The sequence below is a fragment of the Mus pahari genome, chromosome 1 (genome assembly GCF_900095145.1).
Source record: "Mus pahari chromosome 1, PAHARI_EIJ_v1.1, whole genome shotgun sequence".
NCBI lineage: Eukaryota > Metazoa > Chordata > Mammalia > Rodentia > Muridae > Mus > Mus pahari.
The window spans coordinates 116,734,540-116,745,538 of NC_034590.1; the positions used below are offsets into that span (position 1 = coordinate 116,734,540).

General features: G+C 51.2%; 2 protein-coding genes across 2 annotated transcripts in view; one reads left to right on the forward strand and one right to left on the reverse strand.

The window, feature by feature from the left end:
* The window catches only part of Catsper1 (cation channel sperm associated 1), a 9,312-nt gene extending 3,897 nt beyond the window's left edge, over window positions 1-5,415 (forward strand). Inside the window, exons 3-10 of the mRNA XM_021208931.1 lie at window positions 244-360; window positions 509-652; window positions 804-867; window positions 1,017-1,089; window positions 1,225-1,285; window positions 2,283-2,358; window positions 5,143-5,257; window positions 5,389-5,415. Coding sequence (XP_021064590.1) covers window positions 244-360; window positions 509-652; window positions 804-867; window positions 1,017-1,089; window positions 1,225-1,285; window positions 2,283-2,358; window positions 5,143-5,257; window positions 5,389-5,415 — 677 coding nt within the window. The remainder of the gene's footprint in view (window positions 1-243; window positions 361-508; window positions 653-803; window positions 868-1,016; window positions 1,090-1,224; window positions 1,286-2,282; window positions 2,359-5,142; window positions 5,258-5,388) is intronic.
* Window positions 5,416-9,217: 3,802 nt separating this feature from the next.
* Window positions 9,218-10,745, reverse strand: Cst6 (cystatin E/M). The gene is made up of 3 exons (XM_021186639.1): window positions 10,461-10,745; window positions 9,756-9,881; window positions 9,218-9,407 (listed from the first exon to the last, which is right to left on the reverse strand). Exons 1-3 carry the CDS (start codon window positions 10,698-10,700, stop codon window positions 9,324-9,326), a joined length of 450 nt encoding a protein of 149 aa, XP_021042298.1. The 5' UTR covers window positions 10,701-10,745; the 3' UTR covers window positions 9,218-9,323.
* Window positions 10,746-10,999: the final 254 nt, after the last annotated feature.

Below are 10,999 nucleotides of genomic sequence, written 5' to 3' on the forward strand. Positions count from 1 at the left end.
CTGGCTGTCCTGGAACTCACTTTGTAGACCAGGCTGGCCTCAAACTCAGAAATCTGCCTGCCTCTGCCTCCCAAGTGCTGGGATTAAAGGCATGTGCCATCACACCTGGCACAGACCAATCTCTTTATTTTTCCTAGGAAGGATCATAACTTGACTAAGTCACCAATGAATTTGGGACACCTTAATTTTAGCACCCAGTCTGGTGACCAGCTACAGCTCTCACTTGCGTCCTCACTAATTCAGACCCCCTCTCCATCACTGCCCACAGCATCCTGACCAGCCTCCACGAAGTGGCCGGGACTCTGAGTGGATCTTTGCCATCCATCACAGCTATCCTCACCCTCATGTTTACCTGCCTCTGTATCCTGTGCAGGGGAGGTTGGGCGGCTGCTGGCCTGGGGCATCTGGGAGTGGGGGGAAGCAGGTCTAGAGGGGCTGAGTGCGACATGGCGAGAGGTGGTACAGCGGCAGGGAACCTGGTGACGGTTTGACCCTAAGCAGTTGCCAGTCCTCTTCTCTGTGGTGCTCCGAGCACTGTTTCAGAACTCAGACCCCAAGCGCTTCCAGAACATCTTTACCACACTCTTCACCCTGTTCACCATGCTCACCCTGGACGACTGGTCCCTCATCTACATAGACAACAGGGCCCAAGGTGGGCAGAGGCCAGGGTCCAGGGCCTGGTTAGCCGACACTAATAATGGCTTAGTTACATCTGCCATATGGGGGCTGCTGAGACCTGCTGGAAAGGGTGGACGTTGGGACACCTGTTGGTTGACCATTTCCCTCCCATCTCCCTCCCCCAGGTGCCTGGTACATCATACCCATCCTCATGATTTACATCATTATCCAGTACTTCATCTTCCTCAAGTGAGGAGCCTGTTTTACTGCCCAGCTACACCACTGGGTCTTTCCCTAACCCACACCAGCCTTCTCACCCTTGTCATGCCACACTGGACTCAAAGGACAGTATGTGGCCTCTTCTCTCCTTTGAGAGCATCCTACTGTCCCCTCTGCAGCCTGGTGATTGCTGTCCTGGTAGATAGCTTCCAGGTGGCGTTGCTCAAAGGCCTAGAGAAAGTGAAGCTGGAGGTACCATACACATGGGGCGAGGACGGGGGGCGGGGCGGGGAACCTCCATAGGCATGGGGCGAGGACTGGGGGGGGGGGATGGAAGAACAACACTCCAGGGAGGAAACCCTGGTAGAAAGGAGGCCTTTTCTCCAGCAAGCTGCCCGGGTCCATGAGAAGTTGCTGGAAGACTCTCTGACAGATCTCAACAAAGCAGGTTCTGACCAGCCCTCCCTCCTGCCCCTCTACTTCCCCTCTAGAGTGGCCAGGCTGTTTCAGAGGTTCTGAATTTGAGATATGAGAAGACCATCCAAGTTTAAAACTTTGATCCAAAGGATTCTAGACAGTCCTCTAAAAGCCAATTAAATGTATCGATTTTTGAAAGACCTTACTTGTAAAACAAATTATGGTTTATCAAACTATTGCTTGTAACGAACTTTCATGGCCTGCAGCAGTTAGTCTTCCATGAAGCATTTACAACTGCCATTGTGAGTCATAGAGACTCAAGGTCATGTATGCTCATCCAGTCTTATGTCTGCAATCCCAGCATGGGGGGGGGGGGCAGAGAAGAACCAGAAGCCCCAAAGCATCCTAGACTATATGTCTCAAGTGAAGGGGCATCCCGGGGATCTAATGCTCTCTTCTGGCCTCCATGGGTGGTAGGGGCACACACATAGTGTGCATATGTGCATGCTGACAGAACACATACACACGGAATTTTTTAAAACCTTTGAGACAAAAAGAGAGGGAGAACAAGGGATGCATATTAGAATCTGAGTTTCTAGACCCTGCTGTAAAATCAGCATAAGATATTACCCACTTATGGTTGATAATTACCTTAAATAAAAAGATAAATTAGCTCCAATTAACAGAGTGCAAGAGATCTGAGGAATGGCTTGGTCCAGCACTCAGAGGATAGCCTGGGTCTGGTCTACATTTCTGCCTTGTTGCCCTTTGGCCTTTGGTTTTGTGGTGTTATTTTTTTGTTGTTGTTGTTGTTTTGACTTTTTTGAGACAGGACTTCTCTGTGTAGCTCTGGGTGTCCTGGAACTTGCTCTGTAGACCAGGCTGGCCTCGAACTCAGAGATACCCACCTCCCCTACCTCCTGAGTACTAGGACCAAAGGTGTTTGCTCCCACACCCAGTCCTCTCCCTTCTTGAACCCACTCATTTGCCGGGTCACCCTCCTCATCATGTCCCTTCTTTTCATCCAGACACCAATGCACAAATGACCGAGGAAACCTTGAAGACGCAGCTTATTGAGGGAATGTTTGGCAACATGACAGTGAAGTGAGGAGATGGAAGGAAGAGGGGCGGGGCAGGGGAGGTGGGGATTGGGTCCAGGGCAAGAGGTCTGGAAGCAAAAGAGGTTGGGAAGCAAAAGAACATTGCCTGTCCCTCTTGGGTGGAAGGAAGTCAGTGTAGGGCTAAGGCTTGTTTCCAAGGCTCCAAATGGGATATGGGAGACAGAAGCAGCCCTGCACTCACAGCTGACTTGTGTTGGCTGCACTACAAGGATCATACCAGTAGCAGAGTGCTCTCTGTCTCTGTCTCTGTATCTGTATCTGTCTCTCTGTCTCCTCCTGTGTATGTGATGTGTGTGTGTGTGTGTGTGTGTGTGTGTGTGTGTGTGTTTCATGTTGTTTTGTGTTTTTGTTTTGTTTTGGTTTGGTTTGGTTTTTTTGTGGTGTTTTTCAAGACAGGGTTTCTCTGTGTAGCCCTAGCTGTCCTGGAACTCACACTGTAGACCAGGCTGGCCTCGAACTCAGAAATCCGCCTGCCTCTGCCTTCTGAGGGCTAGGATGAAAGGTGTGCGCCACCACGCCTGGCATTTGTGTTTTGTTTTGAGACAGGGTTTCTTAGTGTAGCCCTGGCTGTCCAAGAACTTGCTCTGTAAACCAGGCTGCCCTTGAACTCAGAGATCCAACTGCCTCTGCCTCCCAAGAGCTGGGACTAAAGGTAGGTGCCACCACTGCCCAGCTTCTCCAAAGTATCCTGACCCTTGTCAGATGCAGGCTCCATGAGGGTTCCAGGGACCCAAAGAGAAATGTTACTCTGTCACTACTACTCCTGTCCATCTTGACAGGCCCTTTGCTGGGTCAGTGACAAGATTCAGTCAAGTGGAAAGTTGAAGGGTACTGTGAAGAATCGTGTGGGCAATATCTGGAGATGACATGGTGAAACCTCATCGATAATCAATATCCATCCCTGGGCGGGCCAGCTGAAGATCCTTGGTGATGACTTAGGGTCCCTGGCAACAGGCTAGTGACTCTGCGGTGACTCAGTTCTCAGACCTAGTTCTCTTGAGGTTCTCTGTGGAAGCCAAGCCCTGTGTCCCTTCCCCGCAGCCAGTCTGGCTCCAGATCATTATACAGGTCACAATTTCAAGCCGATATCCTCTGGAATTCCACTCACCATGACAGAATCCAACATCTGCAGCCTGGCGTTCAGACTTCTATATGATCGGGGCAGTGTTAGCTTCCCTCAGATCACAGCCATTGCTACCTATGGCATAACCTTGTTTTCCCCACATTCTTTTCCTTCCTTTCTTTTCTTTTCTTTTCTTTTCTTTTTTTTTTTTTTTTTTTGGTTTTTTGAAAAAGGGTTTTTCTGGGTGGTTTTGGCTGTCCTGGAACTCACTTTGTAGACCAGGCTGGCCTGGAACTCAGAAATCTGCCTGCCTCTGCCTCCCAAGTGCTGGGATTAAAGGCGTGTGCCACCACGCCCGGCTCCCACATTCTTTTCTAAGATGACGTACGTATTACTGACAGGCCTCTACCTACACTGTTGTTCTCAGGTGAGATATTGATATCAGGCTCAGATGACAAGTATTTGAGAGAGCCAGTTTAAATTCCTAACTACTATCGCCTCCTGGGCCACTCTCCTGTTTATCCAACATGTTCCGGGATCTGAGCCACCATTGTAGCCTCTGCCATACTTCTTTGGGGGTATCATTCCTACTGGTCTCCACCCCACACACACACTTAGAGTATCTTTCAGTATAGTTTTGGTTTTTACTCTCCATTGGGCTTAAGCTCTGATCCTAGATCTTCCTTTACCCTCTGGATAAAGTGCTGGCTGCTTCCTCTACAAGGGCCCTAGGCATTGTGTTGATATTAACAATGGGTTGTAGGGTCTGGGTCCAAGGGTGACATCTCTTTCTTGTTCATTTCAACATCCTTGGAGCAACCTGCTTTTCCTACTTCCAGTGTGTTTGGCAAATGAATTGATAAGATCCAATGGGTGGACGAATGAGTGAGAAAGAACACATGGCAATAAATGAGGGTATGGATGTTGTTTAGACTGAGTGGGTGGGACCAGTGAAGTATTGGTTGGAGAGGGGAGGTAAGTGTGCAGTGGTTGGACAGGTGGAATGGGCCCATGGAGAGGCTTGCATAGATGAATGGGCAAGATGGAGGTACAGGTGGCTAAAAGATGAACCACTGTTGATGCCTCCATGGCACAGACACACACAGACTTTTTGGGTATTGGAAAACAATCAGACATATCCGGTATAATGGTGTATGCTGGTAACCTCAGTTCCTTGAAAGGCTAAGGCAGAAGAATCACAAGTTCAAAGCCAATCTGGGCAGCTCAGTGGGAACTCATCTCAAAATAAAAATGCAGGGGCTAGAATAGATGGCTAAGTCTATAAAGCAACCTCTATACAAGCATGAGGATCTGTGCTTGGATCCCAACACTCATGTAGAACACTAGTGTCGTCGTCATCGTGCACTCCTGGACCTGTGATGCCAGCGCTGAGGAGGATGTAAAGTAAGGAGGATCCCTGGGCTTGCTAACCAGCCAGTCTAGCCAATCAGTGAGCTCTGGGTTCAATAGCAGACACCATCTTAAAAAGTAAAGTAGGGAACAATAGAGAAAGACACCCAATGTTGACTTCTGGCCTTCACATGCACATATTCATGTATACCTACACAAACACACACATCTACAAAATAAATAACTAAAGCAAAGTCTAGAGGAGAAGACATACTGGAGATAGACACCTCCGTCATGGTGAGGAGAGCCATGTTGGTCCCTAGGATCCCAGTCCTCACCTCTGCCCCACTCTAGGCAGCGGGTACTCCACTTCCAGTTCCTGCAGTTGGTGGCAGCGGTGGAACAGCATCAACAGAAGTTTCGTTCCCAATCATACGTCATTGATGAGCTTGTGGACACAGCATTCGAGGTGAACCGAGAAGGAGAGGGGCAGGGGAAAGGAAAGGAGAGGCTTGGGGGTGGACGCTCTTACTCAGAGTGGCATGGTATTGGCAAAGACTGGCCCTGGTTCATTCACACACATCCTATCTGACCCTACAGGCTGGAGACGACGACTACGGGAAGTGACCCTGAAGAATACTAACCTGAGTTTCTGGCAAGCTACCTACCTGGGTGGGTTGGGACAAGGCCCTAATGCTGCTGGTATTATCCAGAACCATGATGGACGGTGGTCCCAATAAAGTTTTTAAAACCCCTGGGGGACTCTGCATCCTTACTGGCTAGCCTGAAACAAAGGCCAAGAGGCAGTTGAACAGCGTGCCGTAGGCACATGTTGAGAGTTGCACGTGGAAGAGGCTCTTCTTGGATCTCCTCTGGCCTCACCAGGTTCCAGCCTCTCAGTTGAGTCCAACAGGACATTAGTAGAGATGAGAAGAGCGATACAGAAAGAGGAGCCTGGGGAGAGGCTGGAAGACCCAATGGGAAGTCCTTAGATGGGGAGAACCTATCTGGCCTGGGGTTGGGAGAAAAAAAAAAAAAACAGACGGAAACTTTCCAGAATTTTCAGGATTGCATCAGAGGCCAGGCATGGGGCTCAGAACCCAGGAACTCAGGCTTACCAGGAACCCCAACATTTAACATAAGGACAGCAACTCAGTAGGAATACTAAGAACCCAAATGGATAGGTGGTGGCGCACACCTTTAATCCCAGCACTGGAGAGGCAGAGGCAGGCAGAACTGTGAGTTCCAGGACAGCCTGGTTACAGATTGAGTTCCAGGACAGCCAAAGCTACATACAGAGAAATTTCATCTTGAAAATCAAAAACAAAAAAACAAAAGAAAGCAAACAAACCCCTCAAAACTCCAAAGGGCCAGGTACATTAGCACACACCTTTAAACCAAGCATTTGGGAGGCAGAGGCAAATGGATCTCTGAGTTTGAGTTCCAGAACAGCCAGAGCTACACAGAGACACCCTGTCTTAAAAAAAAACAAAAATAAACTATTTAAAAGAACCCAGAGGTTTAAAAAAAAGAGCGAGAAGAGCTGTGGAGATGGCTTAGATCTTGGAGGGCAAGATCACTTCCTGCTCTTCAGGAGGCCCCAAGTGCAGTTCCCAGTACCCACATCAGACTGCTTACAACCACCTCCTATTACTCAGCTCTAAAGGATCTTCTGGTCTCCGTGGGCACTGCACTCACACAGACAAGCCACACACAGAGACACAAACATTTAAATTAAAATAAAAATCTTAAAAAAAAAAAACCCTGTAAGTTAAAGGTCATTAACATCACCTTCCCCACTGAAGTAAAACCACACAACCTTAGTGAAGGCCCAGAGAAGGCCTCTTATGCTTCTAGTGGATGGAGACAGGGCCGTGTGACAAGGACCAATTGCTTTTGGGAGAGGGCCAAAGACAATGACTGCTTCTGCCCAGCTGCTCTCAGATGAGGCCCACAGGTCTGACTCATCTGAGCCCAGGCAGGATGTCCAGAGCCTGTGTCCACAGTGGAACACAGTGGGACTCTTGTCTATACTGAGCATTGAGTCAAGATAAAACTCAGTTATGGCCCAGGGGCTCCCCATCAAGGGCCAGCCATCTTCCATCATTTCCAGCCATATTACTCTTAGTAGATGCCAATCTAGAGGGTCGTGGAGGCTGGTGGTTTGCCCAATGCCCACACCCACCCCTGGTCTGGTCCAGGCAGCAGTTCGCTCTCCAGAAACTTAAGACAGAGCATTGCCTGGTGGAGACTCCTCTCACTAACCTTGCTTAGTCATGCCCAGGAATACATCAAGCTGAGGAAATGTCATCTGGGATTTGGGCACCGACTCCAGAGGTGGAGAAGCCACTAGAGACAGATGTCCTGACTCATGCCTCTCCTTAGGCACCACACATTCATTTAACAAGTATTTCCTGTCACCTGCCCTGAACTGGCTCCATGCTTGGTATCCTTCCAGGCAGTGACTGCATAGCACAAACTTCCCTGTCACGGGGATCAGGTTCCAGCAGAAGCAGGGCTGCGCGTCGTCCCCTCTCAATATCAGATCCAGCCCCTCAGTGTGTCAGGTTTCCCAGGTAACACTCGGCCTCCGTTCCCTCCATGACGTGGCCTTTGAAGGCAGTAGACGAAACCCCAGCTGCCCTGGTGTTCATGAGGTCACAGAAGTGGGGTGGGAGAGTCGGACAGGAACAAGTTAGGTGTGAGACCTTTCTTAGGAAGGAGGTGTGAGATAGTGAAGAGCGGCTGTCTGGTTACCCTCCCTGCCACCCCAGTGATGCCACCTTGAGCCTAGCACCTCCTGGTGCTCTCAAAGCAACTGGTGACTATGGCCTGTCCCCAGGGTAGATGCACGTTGGTATATCTGAACAAGACTTCTGGATGTGATGTAAGTGCTGGCTTGCGGGGAGGGGTGCTGTATATTCATCTCTGGGTTACTTCCTGCTTCTCCAGTGTGTGTGCATTCTGCCTGGTGTCTCTGCTTCTGTCTCTAGGCTGTGTTGCTAGCATCTTCAGGACATGTCTACAGGTACCTGAGTGGGTCCTGGAACTGCCTCCCCTAACTGTTTGACCAGGTGTATAACAAGAATTACAACTACAAAGAAATGTACAAAGAATCTAACACCTGCTTCCTTCAGTCCAACATGACATTGACTGGTCCCTGTCCCTCCTGTTGAGAGCGACCCCCCCTTCTGGATAGCAGCTCTTGTTCCCTCTGGAGCTCCATGGCTCAGGCTCCTTTAGGAATTTTGCCCAGAGCAAAACTCTGAGAAAATACCCCTGGGAAGGATGTGAGGCGCATGTACTGGCTGCATGACCTCTGGCCTAAGGGACTCAGGAGAGAAAGTCACCTCCAGCTGCCAGTACATATGAGAATCTTTGTGAGCTGGGAACCCAGTCCTGTGGGGCCCATGGAGTTGAGTAGCCATCTTACACGGCTGTTCAGTACTGAGAGTTCAGCGGGATAGGAGTTTCCCTTCATGCACTGGCTGATGAGGGGACTGGACTGGACTGGAGACTGCTTGGAGGTCCCTCATGTAGCCGGAGTCATGCCCATAAGGCCTGATGTCAGGGTCTTAGAGGGCTGTAGTCTGGGAACTTGACATTCCCCCAATATATATGTGGTCAAATGTTCCAGACATGCTGGGTTGGGATGGTGCACGCCTGTAATCCCAGCACCTGAGAGGCAGAGGCAGAGGCAGCTAGGGCTATGCAGAGAAACCTGCCTCAGAAAAAGAAAAACATTCCAGCTACCGAGATCTGAAGGGCTTTGTTGCTGTCGCAGAATGTCCCTTGCTAAAGGGAAGCAAGGTCTCACGAGTGCCCTGTGAGTCTGCTGGCTGGGGCTCTTTGCTGCTTCACCATTTGAGGGCAATGACAAGAGCTGTGCCACTAATAAGTTCACTGGCCTGAGCCATCAGGTTTGCAGCCCCCCTGACCCCAGGTTTTGTTTTTTTGTTTTTTTCGAGACAGGGTTTCTCTGTGTAGCCCTGGATGTCCTGGAACTCACTCTGTAGACCAGGCTGGCCTTGAACTCAGAAATCTGCCTGCCTCTGCCTCCAGAGTGCTGGGATTAAAGGTGTGCACCACCACTGCCTGGTTCTGACCCCAGGTTTTGACACTCTCCTCCTCGGAGTCCCAGCATGAGCCCTGGGAGAGAGGCTGGACTTGTTCACACAGACATTCCTATTGTAGCTAGTCTCAGGCATCCATCTTCTGTGTCTTAGTTTCCTCGTCTGAGACCACTGAAAATGTCTGGAAGAGGGGCTTCCATCTGAGGACCATACCCTCAGTACTGCCTCAGAGGAATCAGCAGGGGCTCCCCTGGGGGGGTAAGGACACGGTACCCAGTCAGCTGTGGGGTTCTGAGAGTCACTGGGAGCAGAGTGAGGGTCAGGGTGAGTGAAACACACAGGAGAAAGCAGTGCGGGAAGCAGAGCTGGAGATTTATTGCAATAGACGTGGCCTGTGGCCCTGAGGAGCCTCCATATCACGCTTGTTCCCATGGGGCCCTGACTCTGTCACCCTGGGGCCGGTCACACCTGCACACAGTCATGCTTTAGAAGCTGAGTGGTGTTCTTCCAGGGGACTTCAAGGAGCTCAAAGTTGCAACGCAGTTTCTGAGAGGGAAACACAGAAGACAAGGAGGGTGAGGTTGGCAGCACCCTCCTCCTCCCAGAAGTCAGTGCCCCTGATGGCCACATCTCTCTGGAGCCGGGGACAGACCATGAGTGGTCCCAAAACATGGAATCAGAAGGAAGGAGATGATCCCAGGTTTATCTCAGGCAACCCCCACCCCAAGAGGAATCAATCCCCAGTCTCTCTCCTCTGCACTCCACCCTGGCCTGAGTCATACGAGAGCCAAATTGGGCAGGTGGAGCCAGGGTTTTGCCTGACCCGATAGACTGGTCAGGATGGACAAGCTAAGGGCCTCAGACCCTGCACAGGGTTGGGATGGGGTCGGTTACCTCCTGCTGCCCCCCTGCAGCCAGAGGGCAGGTGGTGAGATCCATGTGCTCTCCAGAGACTCTGGTCTTTCTGCACTCTGTGCTTTCTATGTCCAAAGTCAGGTAGTACTTGATGCCAGCCACCAGCTGGGAACCAAACAGGGCAGGTGAGAGAGGCCTGGGAGTCCAACCTGTGTGTCTGTGCTTTCCCTCCCTCTACAAGTCTCCACTCTCCCAGGCAAATGCAACCCGCTGACCTACATATTCCGACCTGGAGTGGAGGTGGGAACTTCTGTGTGTGAGTAGAGCCCTAGGCTGGGCAGGAAGCTGGAGAGCTCCCATGGCAACACCTGTCTGCAGCTAGACCGTGAAGGTGAATGGTATGCGATACCTCCACTGGGCCCTCCCACTCCACCTGGCAGGGTTGGGGAAGTGAGGTTAGTTATGCCAAAGGAGGTCGGCTCCTGCGTTTCTCTGAGAGTTAGATAACGCTGGTCGCCAGGGGACTTGGCTACTTATCTGTCGTGTTTTGAAGTATTTCATAGAAAGGTCCGGGCGTTATGGCTGGTTTTAGTGCCCCCTGGTGTTTAGTAGCTAGCCAAGCAGCTCTCTGCTTGTCTCCTGTCCCCTGTCCTCGGTCCCCTGTCCCTGTCCCTCCAAATTGTCCCTCTCCACAGCCACTCTGTTCCATAACCTGTCCCACAACCTCTGTCCCAGCCACCGCACCTGACATTTTGCATCGATGACTTTGGTGTCTCGGAAGTAGTAGAGGCTGTCGCTGCCCATATTGTAGCTGGCCACAGCTGCCTGTGCGGCCTTTTGCACCCGCGGGTCCGTGGGTGACAAGTTCTGGGGTTCTCCGGTCCTGCGGCTCCGCAGCTCGGCGCGGGCTTCGGGGTACAGGGTCAGGAGGCAGAATGCGAGCAGGCCAAGGCCCATCGCCAGCGGGAAGTGAGGACGCTCCATAGCCGTGGATTCAGTGTCTGGAGTTCCAACCTGCGCGGCTTTTACAGCCTTCGCGGGCCCCTCCCGGCCCTGCCCACCGCCTGCTTGTTTCCTTAGCAAGCCTGGACCCGCTTGCAGGTGCCTGGAGGCGGGTGTACCTACGACCTACGCACTGTAAGAGCCAGGGGTGGCACACAGGTCCCAGAACCTCTACGTGTAGGGATGCTGGCCTATCATTCCTATCATCCAGGAGGGAGAGAGCAGTTCATACTAGGGCCCTGACATTTGAGTTGCCAAAAGCAATTAACTACGGCTACATT

Bases quoted from the DNA above. Each gene is read 5' to 3' on its own strand.
- Cst6 (XM_021186639.1), bottom strand. From the start codon at position 10,700: ATGGAGCGTCCTCACTTCCCGCTGGCGATGGGCCTTGGCCTGCTCGCA. The intron at 9,882-10,460 runs GTGCGGTGGCTG...TTTGGTTCCCAG, and splicing joins TCATCGATGCAAAATGTCAG to CTGGTGGCTGGCATCAAGTA. The intron at 9,408-9,755 runs GTAACCGACCCC...TTTCCCTCTCAG, and splicing joins CTGCAGGGGGGCAGCAGGAG to AAACTGCGTTGCAACTTTGA.